At 35.8% G+C, this 15,336-nt stretch overlaps 1 protein-coding gene across 1 annotated transcript; it reads right to left on the reverse strand.

Moving 5' to 3' along the window:
- Positions 1-6,068: 6,068 nt before the first annotated feature.
- Positions 6,069-14,070, reverse strand: LOC113235612 (4-hydroxyphenylpyruvate dioxygenase-like). Its single transcript, XM_026471382.1, has 9 exons — positions 14,012-14,070; positions 13,629-13,718; positions 12,743-12,847; positions 10,490-10,705; positions 9,993-10,093; positions 9,326-9,430; positions 8,929-9,136; positions 8,607-8,846; positions 6,069-6,733 (listed from the first exon to the last, which is right to left on the reverse strand). Exons 1-9 carry the CDS (start codon positions 14,012-14,014, stop codon positions 6,659-6,661), a joined length of 1,143 nt encoding a protein of 380 aa, XP_026327167.1. The 5' UTR covers positions 14,015-14,070; the 3' UTR covers positions 6,069-6,658.
- Between the last annotated feature and the right edge of the window lie 1,266 nt (positions 14,071-15,336).

Raw genomic sequence — 15,336 nt, forward strand, 5'->3', positions numbered from 1 at the left:
CGTTCAACTACGCGATTTGTCGTACATTATTTATGTAATATAAATCAGTTGGTATATTTTATTCTTATTGTTGTTGATATTAAATTAATAAAGATAACTAATTTTTTTAAGTTAAATTATTTTAATTCGTCGAAGAACTAAACCGATTTGTTTATTGATGAACTGTTTTTCTTTCATCTACGATTTTTCTCGCTATAGTGAAATGAAAAGTTGTGTGTTTCGCTCGGCAGCAAAGTTGTTTAGCGTCTCGTGCCTTGAAACTCTCACTCATGATTCTATTTTAGAATCACTCGCTTCGCTCGTGGTTCAATCTTGGACTCCTTCGCTTGCTCAGGTTTCAATACAAGCACCGCGTCAAATAACAACTTTGCAGCCTTGCATAACAAATAACTATTTATTGCTCCGCGTGCAATAAACAATTTTCCGCAAATTTTTCACAAATGTTATCATAACTATAACTCAACGTCAGCAGCGTTTTTAAGGCTGTATGGCTTATGTACTGGCTTTGTTCCTATAAGTACATTTTGTTATGTCAGTGGCGTAATTTATATTATTTTTCTATATACACGTCTGTCGTCTCGGCTACGGGCCACGGAGGGAAAGTATATTCCAGGTAGGATAACATCATGCTGTTCCTTTAAATTAGGATACTAAGTTGCTCCTAAGGAATTAATTCTAATAGTTGACCCTTTCGATCGGCATCATTAAAAATACATTTTTTTTAATTTGTTCAATTCGATTCCGAAACAGGCATATTTTTTTATAATAAAATAATATCTCCATGTAGCAAAATATCTTATCCACAATATTAAATATTTTCCCTCCGTGTCCCATAGCTTGAGACACCGTGTATAGTTTAAATTTAAAATTCTCGCTTACTCGAATATTTTGCTGTCACAGTGCACTCTAGATTGACTAATATTTTTCGCTTTGTCGCTGTGACTGCAAAAACAATATGTACAGTGCATTTATTAAAGTTTTATTTAGGTATTTAGTTTAATATTGCCCTCGTATAATAATGATAGAATATAATCTATCTTGGACGTACTACTGTGTGACAGTGGTGTGATTTTAAAAATATTAAATTAAATGGCCATATCACATGAGCGGCATTAGAGCGTATACGACGTGACAGTCTTTAAGTCTTTTATGAAAAAACACGTCCGAAAAATGTCAGTAAACAATAGAAAGTATAATTGAAATAGTTTTATTTGCAAAAAACACGGTATTAGTAATGTTAAAAGTGCATAATATATGGTTAAGGAGTCTTGCGCTATTTCTTACAATATGCAGTCAGCTAAAAAACGATATTGTTTGCCGCCAATAACGCTGTGTGGGATGACCTTAAAAACTCCTCATACCTATTCACAATTGACAGCAGTATCAATTGCACGCGGTGTGTGAAGCCTCATTCAATATCAAACATTGCTCAATATCAAACATTGCTTTTGTATAATTACTTGAAGATACCCTACCCAGCACGCCAAGACTGTAGCAGTTTTTTTTAGAATACACGAATTTAGATTAAATTTAATGTATTCCCAACAATGGGTCCGCAATGTTTCCTGGTGTTGCCATTTTCGGGATTTCTTAGACGAATTTAGAAATTTTTTCTAGAAAGTTACCAAAAATATAATTTATTCTTATTTTCGGTGTTTCGAATACAGGGTGTATTGGTGGTCGTAATTACATTTCTTTCATGATTTTTTTAAAAGAAATCATAGCCCTGTTCAGAAAAAAAAAATACTGAAAATCTCCACCGAGAAACATATATGTGTCGTAACGTAATCATAGGTAGGTGATTTAGACAAATTAATGATTGTGCTGTATTTATGAATTGTTTGCAAACAAAATATTTAATTTGTTATATAACTATTATTGGTTTTGTGAATTTTGGTGCTGTATAATATCTATATTTTATATTACGCATATTACAATACAAATTCTTTAAAAAAAAATCGAAACTACATACTAAATCGATAATACATTGCATACTATAATTCTTCTGATTATACATATGTAGTCGTAGTGATAAATCAAATTCTTAAAATCCCATGTCCTTTTAATACCTATTAATGATAATAATATGATGATTAATAGTACTTTAGACTAGGTAGTGTTAGATTTTCATATACAGTATTTTGATGTAATAAAATAAGAAATAGTCAAAATGGTTATGTCGTGGCATGCAAATGCGGTTGCAATTTTTTTCTTCAGGTCCAATATGGACCAATGAATCAAGGGGACTGTTAATCGCGATACAAGACAACGTATTTGAGTATTTAGTACCTCTTGGTAACAAATAGCTATTTTCGTGACTGTTTTTTTACATTGACAAGCTGCAATTTATCAAAGCCTACTAAAGTGACACTGGCGATGATTGCTATAATTTTTATATTATTCTTATAAAACTGACGCTGACACAAGCTGTGTGGCCGCCATAAAGGAAATCATAATACTCTAATTTTTAGTGTTAACAAACAAATCTACTAGATGGCAGTAGCAGTAGAGCTTTTTGTGAAAGAGTTCGTCCAGGGAAGTACTGCCACCTTAGCTATTTCTGCCGCCAAACAGTAATGTCAGCATTACTGTGTTCCGGTTGGTAAGGGTAACGGTGCTGGTGAAATTACAGGCACATGGGACATGTCAACTTATGTCTCAGAGTGACGGGCGCAGTGGCAGAGCCCCTCGGATCTTTGGGATTTGAAGCTCCGAGGACACGGCAATTGTTATGGACAGGCGTGTAGCTTACCATCAAGCGCACGACTTATTCGTCTCGTTACTTGATATTATAAAAAAAAGATGGCGCTTATTGCACAGGTTTTTATGGATAGTACAGGCTATTCTTTTATTTTGTTTAGGGTTAGCGCCATCTACGCATATTAGGAAGCGTTAATTTATAAATTAGCTTGTAAACACATAACGCCATCTATTGACACGTATATTTGTCAAAGTTCTTAAAATAATTTTAGCTCATGATCAATATTTCAATAATATTACAAGGGAAAAAAACTTACTTCATACATTTCATATTAAAGAGGAATTTATTGATATACACTACCATTTACATAATATTAAATACTCTCAGGATAATGATCAGCGCCATCTAGAATAAGGCGGAATTTTCGAGTTACAATCTGTAGTATGGAGATTATTGGGTTCAGTAATTTTCAGGTAAGTTTTTTGTACTCAGTTTTGCTGATAATTTTTATTAATTTTTATAAAGAAATATTAAAGAATATTTCAGGTTACCACACACGAATATTAAATAATACTTCATGATGATATTCTATAAATATTTAAATAAAAAGAAATTGTCGCCAAAATTGAGTACAAAAAACTTACCTGAAAATTACCCAGTTGTTCAATTTTTAATTCGTATTCCAATCCTACATTGCAATCAAACTAAGCACACACCCGACCCCTTCTACGTAAAGTATCGTATGTCGAAATTGCCAAGTTTACGGGGGAGTGTGTGAGCTTTGCCGAATAAAACTGAGAAATGCTAAAGTCTCATAACAATGCTCATTTCAGTGAATTCAAAACTTTAAAACGCTCCCCTGCACACTTGACAATTTGGACATATGATACTTTACGTAGGAGAGGTCGTACACTGGTATTCAAACGAGTCTAGTTAAAATTTAATATAAATACCTCTTTAAAGGTCGGACTAGTATAAATACCTCTTTAAAGGTCGGACTCTAGTTATCAGTATGCATCAGCACTGACGTGGGTTTTATAAGAGGTATCGTGAGTACGCTTGGTTCTAAAACATGCTGTCGGTAAGTGGAGTTTAACCCTAAACTCCTTTAAGAGCTCTCATGCCAAAAAAGTTTTGACGTTGGCTTCGTCTAAATTTGTAAAACAAATATATGCCTGAAGTTCGCGTGACATGCAACAGGAGATGTTGAATTTTGCGCATTAAAAGTACCAAATGCGTTTTAGCGGAATAACTCTTAAAACTAAAGGGATTTAAAAAAATCCGTAGTGACAGATGTCGATCATGCATAAATACAATTAATTATCTCATTTTTGTCCTAAAAACCTGTAGCATTTCGAGGATAAATCGAAAAAATGTGAAAATTAGAGGTCATTTCGTGATTTTTATCTATCGAGGAAACTTTATTGTTTTATGTTTCTGATTAATGTCTATGCTTGAATATATCGTAGTTACTTATACAATATTTTATGTTTAACTTTAAAGTGGATATACCCCTCTAAAATAAAATCGAAGATTAGGAATTTTTCGTCTGCTCCCTCTTAATATTGACGCAATGTCTAAATAACTCGCTTGCATGTGACGATTGTTAAGATAGGTGTAATGTGTAATTATTTGTACGTTTATTTCAATCAAACTGCTATGTTTCGTCATATAATTAAAAATACTTATTAAAAATACTTGCATGTTTTACCTAACCGGTGTTGACTAATATACTTTGGACTTTATTTCTCTTCTATACGTTTAATACTTATATAGTCAGTTTGATTGAAGTAATGTACTTTTACAAGTGGACATAGTTATGCAGAAACTATCCAAGTGATAGTTCATATGAAATTTGAACATTTTAGCTACATAAAGATTGGCGTTTTTTACGTATTTTGGCATAGTTAACACTGAATTTTAACTTTAGTGGATTTAATCAGTCTAGCATAATTACGTATAAATAACAAATAGGTGAAGTATTTGTTCCAAGCTGTAATTGTAATATGCGTATTTTAGCGCTTACACGCGCATTATGGAAATTCTTTGCATTTTTTCCTCGAACATATCTGTGTTTTGTAAATACGGTACTCGTATCACGATCTTATTGGTGTTAATAATGACGTATTTAATGTTAATCAAAGGCAACTTAATAAAATGAAAATGTTCTTTTTTTGATGTTTTTATTTATAAGTTTGTATATCCATACGCAAACATCTACTAAATCTGTATCTTATATCGATATCGTCAGCACTCTTAGTGCTGCAGTGTTTCTCACGTATCCTGGAGAATGATCGCGCATTCGCGGGAATTTCCGCAACTGCCTAGGAGGCGTGCCTTTTCTAGCGTGACCATGGTCTAGTTTTTGAAATAATAAAAAGTCGCCATTAAGGCTTAATTTATATTGCGGCGGAATGGAATGGAAACGAATTTTTGTAACGATGTTGTACGTTGCAGAATGAACTTTATGGTTAATTGTGTAACGTACAAACTAGATACGGGCTAAAATCTTTCGCGGAATACGCGAGCACTCTCGAGCATGCGCAAGATTTAGATTCGTCAAAAGTTTGCTTCATTTCCGTTGCGCCGCAATATAAGTTGAGCCTAATGGTTTGTCTTACCTCCTCTCAAATAGAGTTCGAATCCGGGCTGAAACGGGATTTATGTGCGAAATTTACTATGAGATTTTCAGTGAAGTTTTCCTTAATGATGAAACCAGTACATCGAAGAAGACTAACAACCCTCTAAAAACGTGCGAAGTTCTCAACCCGCATTAGGCCACTGTAACGGACTATGGCCTAACCTGCCTAAGAGGAGACTCGTGCCTAGCAGTGGGACGTATAAACGGGATGATGATGATGTCCTTGACATATTTTTATCACAACACAATCATAGAATCAAATAATTCAATTTATTCCATCTTAATACAAATGTTACATTGATATTTCTGATTATAGTTCAGCACTGGGTTTGAATGAGTAGAAAAAATGGAAAAATAGTGACCAAAAGTGTCTATTCTGTCACCGTTAGTTGAAAGGGTGCTTTGACATTTTTTTATTTTTTTACATTGACCTATGGTCAATGTTTTTTATAAAAAAACACTATATTTTTTACTAGCTAGATAAGGTATGAAGTTGACGAAAAGGCCGGTATTAAAGGGTGCTGGTACAATTACAGGCACATGGGACTTGTCATGTCTCAGAGTGACGGGCGCAGTGGCAGCGCCCCTAAGATCTTTGCGAGTTAAAGCTTTGATAGGCGTGTCGCTTACCACCAGGCGCAGGACTTGTTCGTTCCGTCACTTGGTATTATGAAAAAAAAAACGCAAGAGAAAAGTAAATATTTGTTTCATTTTATTTCTTTATACATTATTTTCTCGGTTTTGAGTTTTTGTCACAAGCGCCCTTTCATCTAACGGCGGCAGTATTCTATTTATAAAATAAAAGAAATTAGTCTAGTATATTATATTAGTCTTAGTCTAGTAGACAATGTAATTTAGGATGTAATCACAGTACAGCGTAGGTACTTACTACATGCCAGCTGTATAGGTTCAAGAACACTTAGGTAATGTAAATTGAGCCTTAAGATTTAAATTCAACTCTATTGCGCTTATGATTAGGAACGGCTCAAAGTGTCTTGTACTAGCAGATAGAATTCCCGTGCAGTCGTGCCGAGTTTATCTAAACTATTTTCCAATTACGCGATGTGTTTTTGTCGTTGACTGTACCGAATTATTTGAAATGAGAAAAAGATAACCAGATTTATTAAAAAAAAAAAGATAGCCTATGTATATTAACAATCCCACTGTTACAATAACTTTAAAATGAGTTTAAAATACAAGTGGGTTGTATTAAAATCATATAGAATAGATGTAATACATAAGTATATTAGCTGATTGATGATGATTTAATTACATAGTCAAAGATTAAAATGATTAATCGAAGCCTAACTTAAATTTTACAAGTTGCCACGTTTTTCTTGCTCATACTCTATTGCTTCGAACAGCGACTTAAAGTTGCCAGCGCCGAAACCCTGAAAATGTATGACGTTATTTTTAATGTATATTTATTTCCTTTATTTATTTTTTGCTGACAATGTTAATGAGACTTCATAAAAATCCCAGAAATCGTGTTGCATGGCAACTTTGACAGGAATAATAATAATATGTCAGACAACCACAATAATTTCTGGTTTCACACATCTGCCGAGCTGTTCAGAACGTTCGATTCGGATTCATTTACGGAAAACGTTTACGGAGTTAACCGGTGAAATAGTTTATAAGAAAAATGAAAATCCGTTTCTAAGGCCTAAAATATAGGATTGCATTAGCCTTGCATTAACATATATTAATAAAATTGAACAAAATCTAGACTTTTTAAATAATAAGAGAATCCATATTACATTCTGGCTTTGTAAACAATAATAATATAATAATAACGCACACACTCAACATTAGCCCCGCACTAGAGAAACCACAAAAGACACCCAAACTCACGAGAGAAAATTAAATAAGTGTAGGCCATACAAATCTTTCTCCCGGCCCGGGAATCGAACCTGGGACCTCTGCATGGCAGTCCGGCATGGTAACCATTCGGCCACAGAGGCAGTAAATAGTTCGGTAACTTTCATTCGATAACTGTGTTCTGAATAATGTAGCCTTTGCCGGTCGAGAAGTTCGAGTGATCGTATGGATGTGACGTCATTTCGGTTCGGTTCTAATACGACTGTTTGACGTTCGGTTATTGTGAATAAAAATGAAAAGAAATTGTACGATATCAAATCGGTAACCTTACGATAACTCAGTTGTCGACCGATTGTCGAAAACTGAGTTATCGTTAACTTCTGAGTCGATCCCCAGGTCTCAAATCAGGGAATTCTCTATACTATGAATACCAGAATAACGAAATTCGGTATGGTGCTTTACCCAGAACACCTAAACCAGAACCAAAACCGGGGAAGTGCGGACCTATTTCCGCCGTCAAGCCGTAATGAGAGCGTTGCTGCGTTCGAACGCGTTCTGCGTCGTTTGAAGGGTAAGTAAGGGTGCTAGTGAAATTATAGCCATATGGAACTTGTCAACTTATGTCTCGGGGTGACGGGCGCAGTGACAGTGCCCCTCAGATCTTTGTGATTTAAAGCTCTGAGTGGCACTGCAACTGTAATGGACCGGCGTGCCGCTTACAACCAGCCATTGGTATCATAAAAAAATTAGAAAAGTTCATTCCAAAATGGTCCTACCGGGAATCAACCCCGGGAGCTTTCGGGAGCGGGAGATTCAACGCCCATAATTATATGGGCGTTGAATTATACGTCGTGTCAAGTATCTTTAGCCGTTGGTCACTACATTTCCAAATAAAACTCCGAAACCTCTTTTACGGGTTATGAGCCTTCAGCTCGCGCTTTTCTTCCGGTGACGCAGTCAAGACCATCAGCGGTCAACTGCAAAGTGTCCTTCAAAAAAAAAGGAAAAAAGAAAAACCTCCTATGACTAGGTAAATCCATGTACAATGATCTATATTGCAATCTTTAACCACGATTGGTTCAAAATCAATCGAAATCTAAAAGGAGCTCTATTGAATACAGATATGTACAGTCGATGCCCTCAGAAACTTGACCCCCTAGCCAACCTTTTGGTTTTGAGAGCCTACTCGTACGTATTCAACAAAAAGCTGTAAAGGTATTCCAAATTTTTGGTTGAGATTTGTATTTCTGATGTAATTAATAATCAAATTGGCTTAAAAAGTTTCTAAAACATGCGTCATTCACACTCTAAATTTAATTTTACAGCTCGCAAGGTTAAATGATAAGTTTGTTAAACACCTTTCTTCACACTGATCTAATCAGAACCAAATAGACGGTTTATGTTTGGGCATCGACTACCTACTAATTTGACTTTCAAACTTACATTATGATTTCTCCTCTGTATAACCTCCATAAACAAAGTGGGACGATCCTGCGTATTCTTTGTAAATATCTGGAGTAGATATCCGTTGTCGTCAAAATCAATTAAAATATTCATTTTTTCCAATAAGTCCATGCTTTCAGCGACTCGTACTTTACTGTGACTCAGCTGTTCGCGGATTATGGTATAATATTTTGAGGGTATGGATAAAAACTCTACGCCACGAGCTCGGAGATTCTCAATCTGTAAGAAGCCATTCTTTGAATATTAATTAACAACAATAAAACTTGGGAGTGTGAGTGACTTAACATTTCTCACAACTCACCGCAGCAATAATATCTTCAGTATTAATAGCAATGTGCTGGACACCAGCGCCGCCATGGTACTCCACGTATTCTTGTATCTGAGACTTCTTCTTACCAGCAGCAGGTTCGTTGATAGGCACCTTCACTGTTTCTTCCCAATTCGCCATTACAATTGAGCGCAAGGCGGAGTATTCGGTACATACTTGCGAATCGTCTACTGACCAGAATCTGGAGAAAATGGAATCTTTAAACGTTGTGTTTGGTGGCCAGTTTTGGGCACTTAGTGACATTTGTGCATTAGGATTTGGATGTCATTGATCTTCAGATCTTCCAAGAATTTCACGCTTAAGTTTCCCAAATGCATGAAGTGAAGTTTAACCTACGATGATGTTTAATCTGTCAGGTATATTTACTTACCTATGGAACTGCAGGCATCTTTCGTACCACGACGCTACTGCTTCCATTCCTTTGTCAGGTTGGTTTCCTACAACGTGGTCTATGAAATTGATTTCCACTTTTGGCCTGAAACCCAAGAAAATTTTCAATATCCTTTAATACTGAACCGGAAATGTAACAGAAATACAAATTTTTTTTTCATTCAAAATAACCAGCTGTTCTGAAGGTTTCTTTTCTTTTTTTATTGAAAATAACCTGCTGTTTCTAGATTATATCATAAATGTAGGATAATTAAAAATATGGATCTGCTGAACATGCTAAGTAAAATGAGAGCAAATAGTCATTATTCTTTAACACAGAAAAATATTTTGTATATTTTAAACACCGACCGAACACGCTTTAATTTTATAACAAATGGTGCGTATCACTCGCGCTATGTAACTCGAGTGCCTCGCGAGATGTGCGAATGTGTGCGTCCGTACACGGCACTCAGCGGGCATGCACCCATACAATCCGTACTGCTACGTTTGTAAGGAGTACACTATTTGTCTACGAGAAACTTTCATTCTTGGTGTAGAAACGACCAGACGTTTCTACTGGGTCTAAACCCAATCTGTATTTACAACACGTCTAGCGACAAGTTCAGTGTTTGGGTTGACATCTAATTAAATCCATAAATGGTACTTACAAATATTTATGAATTGGGTCCTTCTCCAAAGATTGATATCCAGGTAAGAAATCGCCTTTATATTTTGATCTGTCCACTAAAGTATGTGTGTTGTCACCGTACTGTAATAAACAGGAAGCTACAGAAGCACATATTTCTCTTTTTTACTCTTTTGTATTCTGGACCCGGTTACACACGTAGATTGACATACGGTGAGTTCATATTCTTTTTAATGCTATCAAATAACGCGACGAACAAGTCGTGCGCCTGGAGGTAAACGACACGCACACCCATAAGGCTGTTAACAGATAAACTGCATGTTTATAGTTAATACGTGAAGTAGTAATCAAAATCATGCAGCCAGCAATGTTTCGGGCCCTTTACAGGTCCTATGGTCACAGTTGACTCTTTACAGGTTCCATGATCCCGTGATGAGCATGGTTAATTTGAAAAGATAAAATTATACGAAAAAGTATTTTCTGTTACTATAAACTATTTCTTGTTCCACTTAAACTTACTGTCTTAATTGTCGCCATCCTAACAACTCCAAATTCATCTTTCTCCTCCCACAAATCCTTAACAACTACAGCTCCTTGTTTCTTTGCGTAGTTGAATATATAGTCCAAATTTTCAACTTGGAAAGCTACGTCCTTCACAAAGTCTCCATGAAGTGATATCTCTCTGTTGAAGTCCGTCATTTCGGGTTCGTATTGCGCTTGGAAGACGAAAATTATCTGAAAACAAATATACCTCTTCACATCACGCTAAGTACCTGCTGAAGACATTCTGCGTTTCGCGTTGGTGGTCCAAGTGGGAGCGAAAGCCGCAACATCTTTTCACCCTTATTGTTTTTGCTGACTGGCTAGTACTTTATTTTCATTTATTTATTTATTATAAACATCATTGACTTACAATTATATGGACGTCGGGTCCGCGCTAAAAAGTGTCCGCACTTGTAAGGCGCTAAAATCGTATACAGAGCGCCAAACTCTGCTTTAGTCTTCATTTGTTCTACTGACAGCGCGATACTGCGATGACATTACAATTTAAATTTCGAATAGGTTGACTTGGGACATTTTTTTCGTGGTTTTTGTATTAGACCCGTCGTCCATTTATTTGTAAGTCAATGATAAACATGACAGAATTTACATGTATAATATAATTGTACAGTGTCCCAAAAAACAGTTTTCGGTTTACCGTGCACCGCCACTAGTCATCTAGTACATAGGTTCCCAAACTTTTTGGCCACCGTCCACTTAGGCAAGATAACAAAAATTTCAAAGTCCATCACCAAAAAAAAAATTGGAAACACGCATTTTTTATATTAACTTAACACAACAAAAAACACAAGGAAAAAAAATTGTAGTGTAGGACTCTTCAACGCCCATTGGGACCACATTGGATAACTATGATCTATATAGTACTTACAAGTACATTACATTTAACATTAAGTTTTAGTTATACAGTAATCAAAAGTACCAGCACAATAGACACTGTTAACTTAGTTGTAGGGTAAGATACAATGATAGATAATGTAGAATTGAATAATTGTACCTGCCCTGATCGATCGACACGCTGAGAGATGGTATTAGTGCGACAAATCCGTACCAGGGAGTCTACTCTCGATCTCCTTCAGACGTCAGACGTCAGACTCGACCAAATTAAAAGACGCATGATGCGAGTGAAGCTTCATATTTGAGGATTCGCTCTGGACCTTTTGGAGGGAAAAGTGTCGTTTTTATTTTGACTTTCAATTATTTTGTGAAATCTAGTTTAAAGTGGAATAGGATTGTGCCTTAATCGAAGACTAAAACGCGAAATTATGCGAATCTCGAACTAAAATACCCGTATCGGCCCGTTCTAGGGAATCCCGAGTCAATCCAAGCACGCCGCCTCAAATTGCCTATCTACTTTGTGGCGGCCATATTTACAGAAAAACTTATTTTTATGTTCTCGGCTGAAGGACTTTGTTTCCATGGCCAGAAATAAATTAATAAAAAAAACTTCATATTTGACGTTGTCTTTTAATTTGGTCGAATATTACTTATTTGACAGTTATTTTTTTCAGACGGATGTCGGACGGAGAATGAGGTTTAATGGTATTGGCTGATGGTACAGCAAATGGTATGGAGCGGATTTAAACTTCATTCATTTCCCAAATTGGTTCTACCGGAATCGAATCCGGGACCTCCTCATCAACTCACAGCGCAAACTGTTAGACCAGAGAATCGTTAAAAGGAAAGGTCGACGATACTAATTGATCTTTTTATTACATTTCAAAATGTTTACTATCAATACCTCTAACTAACGGTATAGTCCATTTGTTTAGGTACTTAACTAAATGTAAACAATCTTGAGATGTCTATTTAATGAAATATATCTACATTTATAAAATGATTTTTACTTACCTTCAAATACAAAATACAAATATTTAGCTTCATATGAAATTGCATGCCTATTTTTATTTACTATTGATTTGTAAAGCATGTTTCAATAAAAAGATGTATCAAGATTGTTTATATTTAGTTAAGTACCTAAACAAATGGACTATATAATAGGTTTAATAATAATAAATAATAATATTGTTAAAGATACCAGTAGACGAGTAGTAGCACACAACCGGCTTTTTCGATTGGCATTTTAATTTATTTGCAAATGATTTGTAAAGCCAAGGTCGCGCATTCGTCTGTTTATAAAAGGTATCGTAAAAACATTATAATGTATGTCACGGGTACGATGAGAAGTCACTTGAACCAATTTCCCACACTTACCTTGTTCATTCTTACAGCATATGAAGAGAATTTTCTAGACCCTGTCTCCAGGCCCTTATGAGCCAAGGGTTCAAAGCCAAACCGAGTCACATAGTAGCTTGCAGCCTGGAAAACATGTCACGATATACTATATTGTTTATCTAAACAAGTACAGTTTGCGGATTATTAATTAATGTCAAGAATCCTATAAACAATACAAATACGATAAAAAAATTACAGGTAATAATAATGTGCTAGTCTCTCATACAATTTGTTGGTCTCAAATTAGGTAATGCCTTGTACTATGAGTACCAGAGTAACGGAATTTACTTAGAGGCATCCAAAACACCCAGACTAGGACCAATTTAGAAAAGTTTATTTCCTAAATCCATACCTCCATTGAACATTACGCGAAGTTAATTTTTGAACCTGTTCAGTTTTAAATTTGTTTTTTGTTTCTTTTTTTCACCAAATTTTGTTTTTTGTGTTTTTTCGAATTTTGTTTCTCTTTTCTTCATTTATTTTTCAAAAAATTTGGGGAAAATAATATTGGTAAATAAATATGGCTGTTTACAAAAATAACAGAGAATGATCAAAAAATCAAGTTGGCATACTGTTCATTGGAGATATCGAAATTGGTCCTATAGGACCAATCAGGGGATCCCTATAGGGAATCGAACACGAGACCTCTTCATCTACCATGATATCGTCAAACAGAGAACAAGGTGCACCGCGAGATTATGCGAATGTGTGCATCGGTACACGGCGTGCGGCGGGCGTGCACACATACAAGCCGCACTGCTACGTTTGTATGGAGTTACCATACTTATTTATTATACGATGCCTTTACACACGGCCTGAAGTATGTTTTATTAGTTTTTATTTAGGCCAGTAACTACGTACTTACTTGCTTTGCGTTGGATACCCAAAACGTGACATGGTCGAATGCGAGAAACTGTCCCGCGTCAGGTTTTTTTCCTTTGTCCGTGTATGTAGTCTGAAAAAACAAAAAACAAGTTAAAAGTCAGTTACTATACGCATCAAAATTTCTTTTATCACGATTGATCTTAGAATTTTTATAATTATTAATACGTAGATTGAACCTTAGAAAAAAAATCCTTGGAATAATAAAGCCAAAAGAATAATGAAAATCGGTTTACAAATGCCTAAGAATTATCGCGTAACATACATACAAAACAAAACATACAGTCGAATTGATAATCGCCGTCTTTTTTTGAAGTCGGTTAAAAATAGCACAAATTTTAAAGTAAACAGACTTGTTTAACGTACCATGTTGTATTGAGTATTTACAGTTGCACTATTTTAGTTGACTTCACTAAATCGAGATACTATTTTTCTTACAGTCGCAGACGGTTCACCTTAGTATAATATCTCGTGAGGAATGAAACGGCATTAGCCGTAAGCGATCTGTTTTATAGGAAGCCAGACATCTGGAATTCATAAATTTGCGTTTGAACAAAAACAAGCTAGCTGTAAAGCCTTGTTCACTCTATTTTTATATGCGAAGAACTTTTGAACGTCTTGTAAAATGCTGGTGAAACTACAGGCACAAGGTCTACTCATGTCACAGGGTGTCGGCCCTGTGCCAGTGCCTCGCAGATCTTTGTGCTTTTAAGCTCTGAGTGGCACTGCGACTATTCTGATCAGGCGAGTAGCTTACCATCAGGGGCACGACTTGTTCGCCTCGTCAGTTGATATTATAAAAAAAAGTATAATAAGCGTTTTAGGAACAAATCGGGTGTAAATTACGTGACTGAATGCAATTCTGATAAGTAACAGTAAAAATACAATACCCAGGCATGGCACTTAAATGTATTTAGCCATTATGCAGTGTTATTAAATTTTTATTGAATGTTACAATGTGACACCACCATGATGTTCAATTATTTTTTGTAAAATTACTCTACTATAGTAGTTGTTATAATGATTAATATAAAGATCGAAACACTTACAAAAAATTCCTTCGATTCTGCCGGATTCGATAGAAGGAGCTAGGAGACGTCGGTTCGAATCCGGCTGGATCGAAGGAAGTGTTCGATATTAGTAGTAACATTTTTTTTATAATATCAACACTCAGACACTCAGAGCTTTAAATCGCAAAGATTTGAGGGGCACTGCGCCCGTCATCCTGAGACATAAGTAGACAAGTCCCATGTGCCTGTAATTTCATCAGCACCCTTACCCTTCAAAACCGGAACATAGGAATGCTCACACTACTGCTTGGCCGCAGAAATAGGTAAGGCGGCAGTACTTCCCTGGACGAACTCTTTCACAAAGAGCTCTACTGCTACTAAAAATTCATTATAACTATGAAGTGTAATTTAGCAACGCAACTGCCGCTAGAGCTTTCTGCAAACAAAATCCGCCGAGGATAATATCTATCCTATATTACACACATATACGTTATATCCTATATAATATAGCCTAACGATATGACTACCGTGCCGTGGGTTTGAACCCTGCTCGCACCTCTGAGTTTGTCGGAATTTATGTGCGAAATTTAATTTGAAATTTACCATGAGTTTTTCGGTGAAGAAAGCTCATAACCCTCAAAAAAAATGGGAAGTTAGACTAGCGGACTAGTGGGCACCAGG

This window comes from Hyposmocoma kahamanoa, unplaced genomic scaffold, assembly GCF_003589595.1.
Source record: "Hyposmocoma kahamanoa isolate Upper Pololo Valley unplaced genomic scaffold, ASM358959v1 88, whole genome shotgun sequence".
Classification (NCBI taxonomy): Eukaryota; Metazoa; Arthropoda; class Insecta; order Lepidoptera; family Cosmopterigidae; genus Hyposmocoma; species Hyposmocoma kahamanoa.